Raw genomic sequence first — 13,164 nt, forward strand, 5'->3', positions numbered from 1 at the left:
GCTGAGAGCCCTGGTGCAGTCCAGCGAGGGGAAGGGCCATGTCCTGCCCCCGGCGGGGAAGAGCCCTGGGCACCAGGACACGCTGGGGCCGCCCTGCTGGGAAGCAGCTTCAAATTTAATTTGGATTAAATAAAAAAATAAAGGTAATGATTCCTATTTCTCTGTTTTTGTGAATAAAATGTCTAAACATGCTTGATTTCCACTGATGCTCAGGACTTAAAATGGCAAAATCCTCTCTACTTGTCCAACTTTGAGTATCTGGGCCAGCATTAAAATCCCTCTGTTACTCTCTTGCATTAGAGGCTTGAGGCAGGACGCTCCTGCCCACGGTCCTTTCAGCAACAGTCCTGGTTTGAGATGAAGTCTGTGAGACTCTCCGTACAGTAGGGTGGTGATCAGCTTTATTTTGTTTATTTTAATGTCATCTTCAACTTCCAAACCCTGGGATTAAGTCAGACCTTGCTAACAGTGAAAAATAACAACAGTTGTCCCCCAAAGAACAACAGTGAACATGTAATAAAAACTAAGTTTTCACGTAAAACTATGAGGAAGCCAGAAACAAATGAAGATGCGGGAGCTGGACTGCTGAAATTCAGGTTTGCTGCCGAAAGGCCGTGCAGGCTGAGGACGAGCAAGGGCGGGAGGTTGGCAATTGGCTTTATTGCAGTGTGTCTCTGCTGTGGTACGGGGATTATAGCTGTCTGAGGTGGCTTTGCCTGACGTTAGTTTTCAGACACGAAGTAGCAAGGATTTCACACTTCGCCACGGGATGGCACTTTCTCACAAGAAATCAAGCGTAAGCCCAGCAGAGCTGCAGCCAGAGGCCCTTTGGCACAACCCCCTTGGAAAAAAGCATCTAACAGAGGAAGCCTGATGGAAAAACACCACGGAAAGGCTGATGCCTTTTTAGTCACACCAAAGTGAGGAGGATTAGAGTGTTGCCTTCCTATTTGGAGCCAATAAATCAGCATCTCCCAGCAGGTGTGGGTGCCCAGGCACTTGCAAGATGCTACAGCCGGCAGAGGTGGCGTGAAATTCCCTGTGAAAGCAGAGCTGGACCAAGTCCTGCGATCGGCTTTAGCTCAGCACAGCGGATGCAAAGCTGGGAGCTGGGCATCAGAGATGCCCTGGAAGGGAAGATGTCGCACATGGTATGTGCAATCACTCACGGAGGTAACTGCGAGGCGGTTGCTTTACTATCTTTGCAATTCACTTCTGAATTAAATTGACCTTTCTGTGTGCCTGGCCTTCGGGCGTGCAGAGGCGACAACCTGGGGGTGCGGCGGGCAACACTGGCAAGCAGAGACAGAGCCAGGCAGAGTGGTGGCACGATCGTTCCGAGAGCATTTTGCTGTAACTAGGCGTCATTAGTGCCGTACTTGTGTCATCCACAAAGTGTAGACAATATTATCCTGATATGATGATACCGTATTGATGTCATAGCAGTTTTGTCTGTCTAGCTTGACACGCATTTCTAAACAAAATGTGTTTTTACCCGAGTGTTGGTTATAACTAGAAGTGTCTGTATTTCAGCAGAGGAACGGTGCTTGATGTTTCACACTGCGAAGAGAAAACAAGCAAGATGGTATTAAAAAGAGGCAACAGCAAAGATATAAAAAGTAAATTAAGTTTTTATATAGTATTGTATATAATAACAGCTTTGGATTACCTGTGAAATGGCATACTGACTTAAGTGAGCATATAAAATGATGTTGTCAACTAGGCAAGCAAAATGGACTTTTAAATATTGTCTTTATATACATACGAAAACAAAACCGTATACAGGCAGTATTGAAGCGAAAGGACATTTTACTTCTTCGTGGCTGGATCATGCACCATGACATTAGATTATTAGATTATGTGTATCGGACTTAAGATAGCAGTGATTCCAATAACTGTATCTGCCCCTTCTAAATTAAAAAAAAAATATCAAAAATTAAAGATGTATGAGAGAGACCATTAAACAGCCAGGTCTTTACATGATGAACATTTAGTCTTCCAACTTGTTGCATAATATGCTTATTTCTATGGGGCCTCTCTGCTGTGGTTTTTCAGGTGTTATATAGAAATAAAGGTTAATTGGAATACAGTACAGTTTTTGAGTAAGTCATGAGAGGAGGGCTGTGCCCCTCAGGGCACTAGCAGATACCAGAGCTGGGATATTACCCCTGCGGCGCGGGTGAATATGAGCCCCAGGGTTACAGCCTGCATGGCTGGGGATTCTCCCTCTAGCCCACAGCTCCATGCATTGATTTTCCTCCTGGATGGCTCCAACCACGGGGTCCCAGGGCCCCAGCTGCATTTTGGGGACCCCATACACAAGAGCCCCATGCTTCGCTGCCGCCCCAGCAGGCACCCGTGTGGTGGGTGGAAATGCCCAGAGGGGTGAAGGGAGCTTTGTCCAACACCAGTGCCCAAAGGAGGTGAAAGCAGCAGGGACCTGCTCCCCCGCTCGGAGCCTTGTCCTGCCCCGGTATCAAACAGCAACTTGGCGTCATCTGGGAGGCAACACTGTGTGTGAAAATGCTGTATTGATCACAAAATAATAAAGCATAAACTGCTTTTTTTTTTTTTTCAAAAAAATAAAATTTTGGCCCACATGCTTTAAAAAAAAAGGGGGAAAAAAACCCCAGACAGGTGTCTGTTTCCTTCAGAGGTTTTTCAGTAGAATTTTTGGTTGACTTTTTTTGGTTTGTTTTACTTTTTGGTAATTTAACGTAAAGGTTAGGCAGTGCTGCTGCATATTTTCAGAGGTGCTGAGAAATTTGCCAACAATAACACCACATTAACTGTGTTGCAGCAACACTGATGGTAATTTCTCTACTATCACTTATGCCGCGCCACAACCAGGTTTTAGATTTTTGCAAAGAAACCACAGGGAAGATTGTCCAACAAGAATGCATCGTTGGTACCAGCACTTCATATGCTTCCACATTATTGCTTTAGATATTTTTGACTAACAGCTAGGGACCCTTGCTATGGATGTGTGCTAGTGGTAAAGGAGAGCTCACAGGCATCCCTTCGCTTGCTCTCCCCTCTCCCACCAGCGTGCGGGAGAGGTGAAGCAGATGAGGCACAAACAGCTCAAAGTACTCCTGAGTCGGCCCAATTAGAGACTTTTTTGTCCTTAAGAAGCTCTGGATTTCTACATCTTTGCTTTGATGCATGACTTGCTATAGAGATCATAGTCTTGCAGGTCTGAAATCTCTTTTAAGACATACGAATACATCAAAGGATGAGCTAGTCCCAGAAATGAATGAAATCTGAACGAAAACATAGTCCTTCAACACAGCAGCTGCCAGATCACCTGGTAGGCAGTTATGGCTGGAGCCGGCTATGGTAAGAGTGATCCAGGAAGGGAGAGACCCTTTTTGCTTCAAATAGGATCAAGTAATGATCCTTCAGATCAATGGGAATAAAACAACGTTGTGCCTCATTGCATGGCAACCTCTTTGTTCCTTTGTGCTTGCCAAAACAGATGGAAGAATAACTGGAAAGAATAACCATATCGTTAACTTTGTCGTCTTCCTTTATAAATGAAGCAGGAATTTGCTCATTTCTTCCCTAACAGATGTTTTCTAAATTGTTCACATACAAAAAACGCCGGGCAGCATGTTTCAGATGAGCTGTTTGCAGATGGCTTCCTTGGAGCGCGAGTGAGCTCGCGGCTGCTGCCGGATCCTCGGGTTTCGCTCCTCGCGTATGCTCACACCGATCGCTGTAATGAGCAATTTTCAAATCAGGGCACTGTCAACTTGCACCTTTTTTTCCTGCAAGCTCTGTGCCCGTCTGTAGACTTCGTAAAAATTGAAGCTTAAAGCTTCCCCTTTCTTTTCGGCTAGGCTGCTTGGTCTTCCCTTATGTTCTGAAAATACTGACCTGAGGGGAGTTATTCTGTTTTGAGCTTTTTCTACCACATTTTCTAGACATCCAGTTGTTTGGTTGCGGAGGGGTTTTTTTTTTTGACTTGTGCCTGGAGCAGAGGTTTTTACTACCGAGTTACTCGGGAAGGGCGCAGTGCAGCGAGCGCGGGCAGCTCTTGCACAAGGTACCTGGCAGCCGATGCGGACACTCGCCTGCCCTGGGGGAAGGAAGAGGGTGGCTCAAGCCCCGAAACCCGCTGTGCCACGGAGCACGCTGGCAACGGGTGTTTTCCAGGTACGCTGCAGAGCCGGGAAGGTGAGCCTCCAGGAAAGCCATGCTCCTCGTGTCGCTCCCTCTGACCAACGCCACCCGCCACCGACTCTGGGGATTACGTGCCCGTATTCACGGAGGTTCACCCGCGGGCTGCCGGCGCCGCAGGCCGCGGCGCCAGGGACCGCTCTCGTGGCAGCGGGGGGCCTGGCCCCGGAGTAGTACGGGGGTGCCGGGGGCCGGCCCGGGCCTGGCCCCAGAGTACCTGGGGGCCGCCGCGCTCCCTCACGGCACGGGCGGGGCGCGAGCGGCCCCTCCGCGCCCGCCGCCAACGGCTGCAGCGCCTGGCACCGCCCCGTGACATCACGGGGGGGAGGAGCGCGGCCACGTCTCCGGCCCCGTCCCCCCCGGCGCGCACGCGCGGCGGCGGGGAGGGGGGAGGAGGTGCGGCGCTGGCGCGTGTCGGGATTGGCCCGCGGCGGTGACGTAGCGCGGCAGGCGGAAGTGAGGGGGCTCCGACCATGCTCCGGCAGGTGAGGTGGCTCCCGCCGGGGCGGGGCCTGGGGGCAACGCGGGGGGCCCGCGGCCGCGGGAGGGAGAGCCGAGCGCGCCGACCGGGCCCGGGGGCCTGGGCTGAGCAGCCGGGGGCGGCGCGGCATCGTCCGGGCACCGGGTATGCCAGGTAGGCAGCCGCTTTCTGCTGCCGTAGGCCTGCAGCCCCCAGGAGACCCGGAGCTCGGCCGAAACCGCTCGGGTTCCGTCCTGAACCGAGTGCGCACCGGGGGGGCGGGGCCGTTTGAGGTTCTGTGGTGCTGCTCTGGGCTCCGCCGGCTGACGGGCTGGGCTCAGGGAAGCGGTTTCTGGGTGAGAGCGCTCGGCAAGTCCGGTGCTGGTGGTGTCGCGTTCCTGCGAGGCCCGCACAGGGATGCGTCCCGTCTGTCAAAGGAATCCAGTCGGATTCCGTCACCGGCATCTTCACTGAAATGCAGGACGATGCGAGGCTGTTGCCTGACGTAAGAATAGCTCTTGTACAAGGCAGTGAGTCCTCTAGGAGGAGCGAAAGACCCTAGAGTAGGCTGTGAAGGTAACTGCCTGGGTGTAGAAAGGGGCCTTGGACTCACACCGTGAGCTTATGTAGTTTTCACAAAGCACAAATCAAACCGTTTAGTCCTGCCGGTTTTGTTTTGTATGTGGTTGAATCCTCACATTCTTCCCAAATTTATTTTGACCTTAAAATGCCACTGTAGTATTCTGGGTAATCAAACCTGTCCCTGCTTGAAGTTGAAAACAGATATTTCCCCCCCCCCAATGTAACTCTCTGCATCTGTTCCCCGCTTTAGGACAGCAGTGATGACATTGAAGATGTGTCTCTCTTTGATGCAGATGATGATGTATCCAGGAGATCAAAAAAGTCAAAAATAAGGTCAGTGGCCACAGAGAGAGTTTTTAGATGAGTTCTAGGCAGAAGCACGAGGAGGAAAGGAGTGCCATGTTATATCAAAATATGTAATGGCAAATACCTTATTTATATGGAGGTAGTGGAGGGTAATTTCTGGATAACAGAGAGTACCAGTTCCAGAAGCTTAGCTGGAATTTGTAGATCTGTGCCTTCATGCTTCCGAATGCTCTCACATTTAATACGTGTTTGTGTTCCTCTGTGTCAGGGATGTACAGTGAGACGACTGTGTGTAATGGGAGGTTCTCACTGTGTTGAGTGCTGGTTCTGGGCTACTCCCAGAACTCTTCCCCAGTCTCCGTTCCGGAATAAGTTTGGTGCTGCCCTACTGTCTGCCATGTCCTGGCGTCTCCTGCCCAAACTCCTGCCACAGAGCAGTGCCCAGACCCACATGCTGTGGTGACCCTGGCTCTATACTGCACTTTTCTGACCTGGAAACTGCAGAAATGGGAAAGAAGGGCAAGTCTCCTGTATTGAGAAATGCGATCTTTCCTTCAGAGCTATTTCCTCTGTCAGAACCTTTTTAAACTTACCCCATAAAAATTGACTTGCAGTGAACACTACGTAAAACTCTCTGTCCCCTTCCACCCCAAATTCTGTCTGCATGTGGGATATCGCTGCATGGTGAGTGTGTCTTCCTTACAATGAACTACTAGTCAAGTTTATTTCCCATGTTTTCAGCAGTCGTTGCACACTGGGTTCATGTTACGATGTTGATCCTTATCCTACGAGTTGGCAGGAGATCGCCTTGGCAATGGCATTTCTCTGAAATCGCTTCAGTCTTGTCTGAAAGAGCTGTGACTGTACTGTACTTCATTCCAGGCATCCAGTGGCATCATTTTTCCACTTATTCTTCCGAGTCAGTGCGATAGTTGTCTATCTGCTCTGTGAGCTCTTAACTAGCAGCTTTATTGCCTGCATGGTGACAATTATCCTCCTCTTGTCGTGTGACTTTTGGGCTGTAAAGGTAAGTTCCTCTTGTTGTTTTGTCTTACTACATAAGAATAATGGAAGGAAGTGATATTCATGTCACAAAAAAAAAAAAAGTAACTTTGTGCCTTTCCAACAACATGATACCCAAGATGCTGTGATGTATTGCAAAGTGTTAACAAAATAATAACTCTTAAATCTCTGTGTACCTGACTTCTTTTTGAAAATGAAATTAAGAACATGTGTTAGACTTTTTTTTTAAGGTAGCACAGGCTTCATTATTAGATCGCTTTCGAATCACCAGAAATACGCCTCACTTTATATTGTTTCAGTAATTTGTTATTGTACTAGACATATCAGAAGATAGATTGTTGTGGACGTAAGAGCCATGTAATCTTGTTTTCTCAGATGTCAGGCAAATGAGCACCATTGAAAATAGCAACCCAAACAGCTGAACTTTGGGAAACGGTTTCTTTTAGCAGAAGATACAAAGCTCATTGTTTTTCTCTACTTCAGAATGTCACAGGGCGACTGATGGTTGGCCTTCGCTGGTGGAACCAGGTGGATGATGATGGTAGGAGTCACTGGGTATTTGAAGCCAGGAAGGTAAATTTCTTTTCTTCTTTTTTTTTTTTTTTTTTTTTTCCTTTTAATTGTTTCTGTTTTATGAAACTTCTATGAATTGGTGGTTATGCTTGTGGTGATAGATTGCACAATGTAGACATTTACTTCCAGCCACAGATCTGTAACCGTGGGCTTGTTTCATGTAGGCTGCTGAAATGAGCTTTTTCATTGTTGAATTCTTTAAAAATTCTCATGGTGTATTGATCTGGCTTAATGCAAGTAACCTAAAAGTTCCACATAAAATGCAGTAAAGGTTGTCAGGTCAGTAACCTACAAGTTTTCTGGTGTGAGCTCGGAACAGCTGATGTAGCTTTTATCTCCTGTAGAAAATTATTGGAAGTAGGAAAGAAACGTATAGCATTCGTCATGGCTGTTGCTTCACCTTTGTGTTCATCCTGGCTGCTACTACCTCTCTAGTATCCCATCCGTCGGGCACCTCACCACATGTCACTATTTGCCCTTTTGATCCCTATCTCTTACCTCTGTATGGAGCTAATGGCATGCAGATCTGGAGTGAGGTAAAGGTCATTTCACAGAATCATTAAGGTTGGAAGGACCTTCAAGATCATCAAGTCCAACCGTTAACCCAATACCACCATGTCCCCGAAGCGCCACATCCACACAGTTTTTGAACACTTCCAGTGATGGTGACTCCACCACCTCCTTTGGGCAGCCTGTTCCAATGCTTGACCACTCTCGGTGAAGAAATTTTTCCTAATATCCAATCTAAACCTCCCCTGGTGCAACTTGAGACCATTTCCTCTCGTTCTATCGCTGGTTACTTGGGAGAAGAGACCAACCACCACCTCACCACAACCCCCTTTTGTAGAGAGTTGCAGAGAGCGATGAGGGCTCCCCTCAGCCTCCTCTTCTCCAGACTGAACACCCCCAGTTCCCTCAGCCGCTCCTCATCAGACTTGTGCTCCAGACCTCTCACCAGCTTTGTTGCCCTTCTCTGGACACGCTCCAACACCTCAACATCCTTCTTGTAGTGAGGGGCCCAACACTGAACACAATATTCAGTATTTCCTAGATGATGTGGGAGGTCTGCAGTGGTGTAGGGATTTGAATCTAAACTTTTCTCCTGCCGAGTTTGTGCACTCACTACTGGCACATTCTTTCTCAAAACTGGGCTAGTTTAGAAAAGCTAGAACATACAGGGGAGAGGGGGAGAGGGAGCTGAACTGCTGGTGATGCTGTAAATTTACCCGTAAGTTGTTAACCCAGTCCAGATTTTTTAACTATTCTAGGAAGAAGTGAGTGCTTGCTTGGGATCTTCGGCTCTTTAAAGACTTTATAAAATCAAGAGCCTGGTGTGAATCAGACCTCTCTGTGTGTGAAGAAAATTTACCCTACTTTCATGCCTGAGAGTATCAATATTTAGTTCTGCCAGTGCTAGGGTTGGTGAAATTCTGGTTGCCTGTGCAGTGATTTGGAGGTAGAAAACATTACCGGTTTGTCTGTTTCTAAGCTTTGTAATTGAACCTTGCAGTAAATGTCATGTTTCCCAGACTTAACCTTTTACCCCCAAGCATTCCAAGAGGATTTGGTGCTGCTGCCTCCTGTTTCTGATAGAAAATTGACAAAAGGATCCGTTAACTGCAAACATTTTCTGTTGCAGAAAGATCTTTATGTGATGTGGAAATTGATCTTGAAAGCACCCAGTACTGTTGTGGAGGCAAAAAACAGGGGCTTTGTAGATTCTGGACTGTTTTTAATGACAATGTGATCTATACAATGGAGCAGCCTGTTAATCTCAGTTTCCTTTCTCTTTCTAGGTATCGGCGCAAGGGAGTAAAACCTCATCAGAAGCAGAGTCCCGAATTTTCTGGTTAGGTCTCATTACATGTCCTATGATCTGGGTGATATTTGCTTTCAGTGCTCTCTTTTCTTTCAAAGTGAAGTGGCTGGTGAGTGGACTCCCTCAACTTAATAAGTCTTGCACTTTACAACTAAATTTACGATATAAATCAGTGACTTATTTTCCTGTGTCTTAGGCAGTGGTTGTGATGGGAGTGGTTCTTCAGGGAGCCAACCTTTATGGTTATATCAGGTGTAAAGTTGGCAGTAGAAAGAACTTGACAAGCATGGCGACCAACTATATTGGGAAGCAGTTCTTGCGGCAGGTAAGAATTCCAGGGTTTTGAAAATCTTTCAGCTGATGTTTCTTTCCATCCGTCAGCTTCTTTCCTGCCTGGGCATGAAAAGAAAGACTGAAAAAGCTGTTATTTTTAATTCTGCAGAGGGAACCTTCAACACCTTGCTGCCTTGTGAATTTGAGCCCCTTTAATAAAGTCACTGAGTAACTTGCTGATTACTGGTATCAAGTTCCATTTGCAGCACATCATGAGCTCATATTATTTGCTGGTGCTGTGGTCAGGTGCCATAGAAGTTACTGGAATATGGCTGGTATATTGGAAATAAGGAACACAGTGAATGTGGTGACAGAGTGAAATGTTTTTTTGTAAACTGCTCTTGGATAATGGATTGCTAAATTACTCCTTTCATTGCACTGCTTCCTAGCAGGTTGTGCTAGCCACAAAACCATGCATCTGGAGGCATGTGGCATTGGTCTTTGTGCTTCAACGCACAGCTGCAGTGTGCATAGCTCCTAGCGAAATGGGCTGCCGCAACCTTTTATGTTCTTTCTCATTTCCAACCAGCTCTTCTCAAGAGGTCCTTTTTTGCCCCAGCCCTGGGTTTTCTTCCTTCCGTAGGTCCCTGTAGGCACAACCATTCCCTGTTCCACTTCTAGACTGTCATTTAACTTCTGCTTTTACGGGTTTTCCTGACTGTGGCTGGCTGTATTATGCAGATGACTCTGGGGACGGCTGGTTTGGCTGCCACAGGTTCACAAATGTTTGCTGGAATTACTGTGACAATTAGTGTAATCAGAAGCTCAAACACTGGTAAAACTTTCTCAGCAGTCTGTGCTGGGGTTGTGTTCTTCTGTAGCTAGATTTGCTTCTGGATGCTTTTACCACTGCAGTGGTTAACCAGAAGCCCAGACCAGGCTTGATCTCTGGCACAAATTAACGTCTTGCCTCAGAATCATGGCAGTGAGTCACATAGTTCTCCTGTACTCCTCCTCTGTTGTTTTTTTTTTTTCTTTTTTGCCTTCTGCAGACTGTGGCTAAAGAGGACCAAACAGCATCCTGAGTCTGGTGGAAGCCTCAAGCAAGACCAGATTCACAGTAGCGGACAACAGAGAATGTTGCTGTGACCCTGAGATTTGGGAGCTGCATACGTGAGGTTTGAATTAAAAGAAGTAAATAAATTGTGCAAGACTTCAGGTTAACACTCCTAGCAACTTATATTCAATTTTCCACTAGCAGTTTGTGTTTAAGTCTTTTTTTTTTTTAGTTTGATTAATTAGAATTAATTTGCCTAAACTTTAAACTAAAAAATATCCTAGGTGGCTCTCATACAGGTTTAGAACTACTGGATGAATTCAGAGGAAATTGCTGGACATCCTTCTTCAGAAAAACCATGCACAAGCCGAGCCTTCTGTTACCCAAGAACTCCCCCAACTCTTCCAGCAGTTGGTGCCTCAGATAGTTTCGGTTGTGGACGTTGCTGCGTTTTGTTCTTGGAGGTCATTGCTGCTTCTGTTACGAAGTTTAGATAGTCCTCTTTCGGCTCCGCATCCTTCTCATTCTGTGACTTGAACGACGCTGAGGTGGTTGCAGTGAAGGACATCTAAAGGAAATGTTGCTGTTGGCTTAGTGGGAAGGTTATTGAAGTCTCGTGGAAACTGCAGAAAGTGATTTCTGAGCAGCTGTGGTCTTTTATTTATCTGAAGCATTCTTGGAGGTCTCAGTAACATCTTAAACTCCTGGATTTATGGCAAGTCCCTCTTCTACCTATAGGCCTGCATCTGTATGGGGAGCGTAGCAAGAGTAAAACCAGCTTATGAGGAAGGTTGCAGGCACAATTTCAGAGCCAGAGTGAATCTGAGAGCGGTCGTCTGACTGATGCTGTTAAAGCGATGCCACCTGGCGTCGTGTCGGCGCCGCTCAGTAGTGCGCGATGGTGCCGCGGGTCTTCTTTGGTCAGGAGGGTGTAGGGTGATGTGACCTGCAGTCTCCTCACCAGCTCCTCGGCACAGGGTCGCAAGGAACGGGACCGACAGGGGTTTACGCTTCTTGAATCCACGCAGTGTGCTGTCCTTAAGCCATGCTCCACGCGGAGTCTGTGGGCTGAAAAAAAGCCTTTTGTAGGATTGTGTGAAATGTTGGCTTGCAGTGTTCACGGAGATGGCAGAAAGTGATGTGTTTTGTGTGAAAAGCTGTGTGAAAGGGGTCATTTCCTTCTTGTCATGTAGTTCTGTTCAAGGCAGATTGTGCTTTTGCAGCGGCAGATGTCGTAAACTTCGGGTGAGGTGTTTTGAATTAAGAATGTGATTTCTTTTTAAATAATGGGTATTGTAAATTGTGGGATTTCATTAACATGATTTCTCTCCCTGTACTGTAGCAATACTTGGGAGCTGTACATTTGTTTAAGTCTTTGGATTGATACCTTCCTTTTGTAAATATGTATTTATACAATCTTGAAATTAAAATAATGCTTTGTTTAACCAGACCAGATAGCCCTGCTATGATTCACGGCTGAGCTTTATTTATGCTCTGTGTTACGGTAATGTAGTTTTAACAGGGGTTGCTTGTCCATTTAAATGGTGCTGTTTAGCAAGCTCTGGCACAGAGCCCCGTTTCACGCAGGGGTCTTGGACAGTTTTCCCTGAGCAAACACTTTCTTCATAAGCGTGCTGGGGTCATTGTCATGCAGAGCTGAATTAATTGTCACTCTATAAGGCTCAGCTGGAGTGGCTACGAGGCTCCTTCTGAGGGCACTCAGAGGGCCCCCCTGCCCAGGTCCCTGGCTCGCTCCTGGCAGGTGGCAGCGTAAATGCTTGTGCCATAATGTAGCGGGAACTTCTAGTCTCCATTTATGTGGAAAGGATGATTTATTTCTGAGGCATGAATGTAAACAGGCAAAATGAAGTCCATCACTGAAGTAAAGGCGCTTCTGCAGCCACGCGGGGACGTGCAAGTGCAGCGTCTGGCCCATACGGCACGATGGAACGGAAGTCCTTTCTGCTCCAATCCAACAAGTCCCCAGTTTGCCACTGCTGTCGGAGGGGTGGCACTGACTCTGGCACAGCTCCAGCCTCGAGGTCGTTGTTTTAAAATGTGTTGAAAGTTTTGGACTTAATGTTTATTCTCCTGCTGCCAAAGTTCCCCCCAAACTGCTGTAAAATATAGAGTGCTTTTCTGGAAGTCGCAGTTTATTTAATCAAGGACAGAGGCATTTATTAGTACGTGCCTTTAAATATAGCCCTCTTTGTCTTATTTTTAGCCTCTTGGCAAACCTTCAGTCTTTTGGCTTCTGAGAAGCTGGCATTTTATTGCGTTTCTCCACGGCGTGGACCAGAACGAAATTTCTTATCGCTGTTCCAGTTGGGTGTGAGGCTTGTTTGATTTTTACTCACTGTCTGCTGGGGTTTCCTGTGAACCGGGAAGTGGGAGTTGCTGCAGAATGGGGAAATTCTCTGAATGTGCTGGTTTTTGACAAGCCTCGGGAATCCACACTAAGCCAGTTTCTTGAGCATGAGCTGTTTAATGGTGGCCCCACCTAAGACCTCCAGGCCTGGGTGGTGGCTGAACTTCCAGGGTTTACAGAAGCAGAAATACTCCAAGAGCAGTAATAATAAAATACTGTTTGTTCTGAAATAGCAAAGTACGCCTCGGATGTTGCAAACACAGCTGAGAGGTGGGCTTCAAATCATCCTCATTTTACAGGCAGAGCCATTTTGAGTCCTTGGAGCATAGTGCCTTGGGCCAGCGGGGAGCTTGCTCACAGAGCTGGGGACAGCATGCTGTCTGCTTTGGGGTGCAGGAGGCCTCATCCTTCTCCTGTGTCCTAGGGATGAGCTGCTCCGTTGCTCTTCGGCCACAGCGGGGACCTGCCTGCTGCCACAGGCCAGCCTTGGTTGGTCCTCGCCCACCCTGGCATTGCACTGT

At 47.3% G+C, this 13,164-nt stretch overlaps 1 protein-coding gene across 1 annotated transcript; it reads left to right on the forward strand.

The window, feature by feature from the left end:
- Positions 1-4,655: 4,655 nt before the first annotated feature.
- LOC309411556 (Golgi apparatus membrane protein TVP23 homolog B-like) lies at positions 4,656-10,303 on the forward strand (the record flags this gene model as incomplete). Its single annotated transcript, XM_082008223.1, has 7 exons — positions 4,656-4,667; positions 5,475-5,557; positions 6,413-6,557; positions 7,037-7,126; positions 8,923-9,054; positions 9,142-9,270; positions 10,271-10,303. The coding sequence occupies 7 exons, from the start codon at positions 4,656-4,658 to the stop codon at positions 10,301-10,303; spliced, it is 624 nt and encodes a 207-aa protein (XP_081864349.1).
- Between the last annotated feature and the right edge of the window lie 2,861 nt (positions 10,304-13,164).

This window comes from Phaethon aethereus, assembly GCF_964289735.1.
Source record: "Phaethon aethereus genome assembly, chromosome: 18".
NCBI lineage: Eukaryota > Metazoa > Chordata > Aves > Phaethontiformes > Phaethontidae > Phaethon > Phaethon aethereus.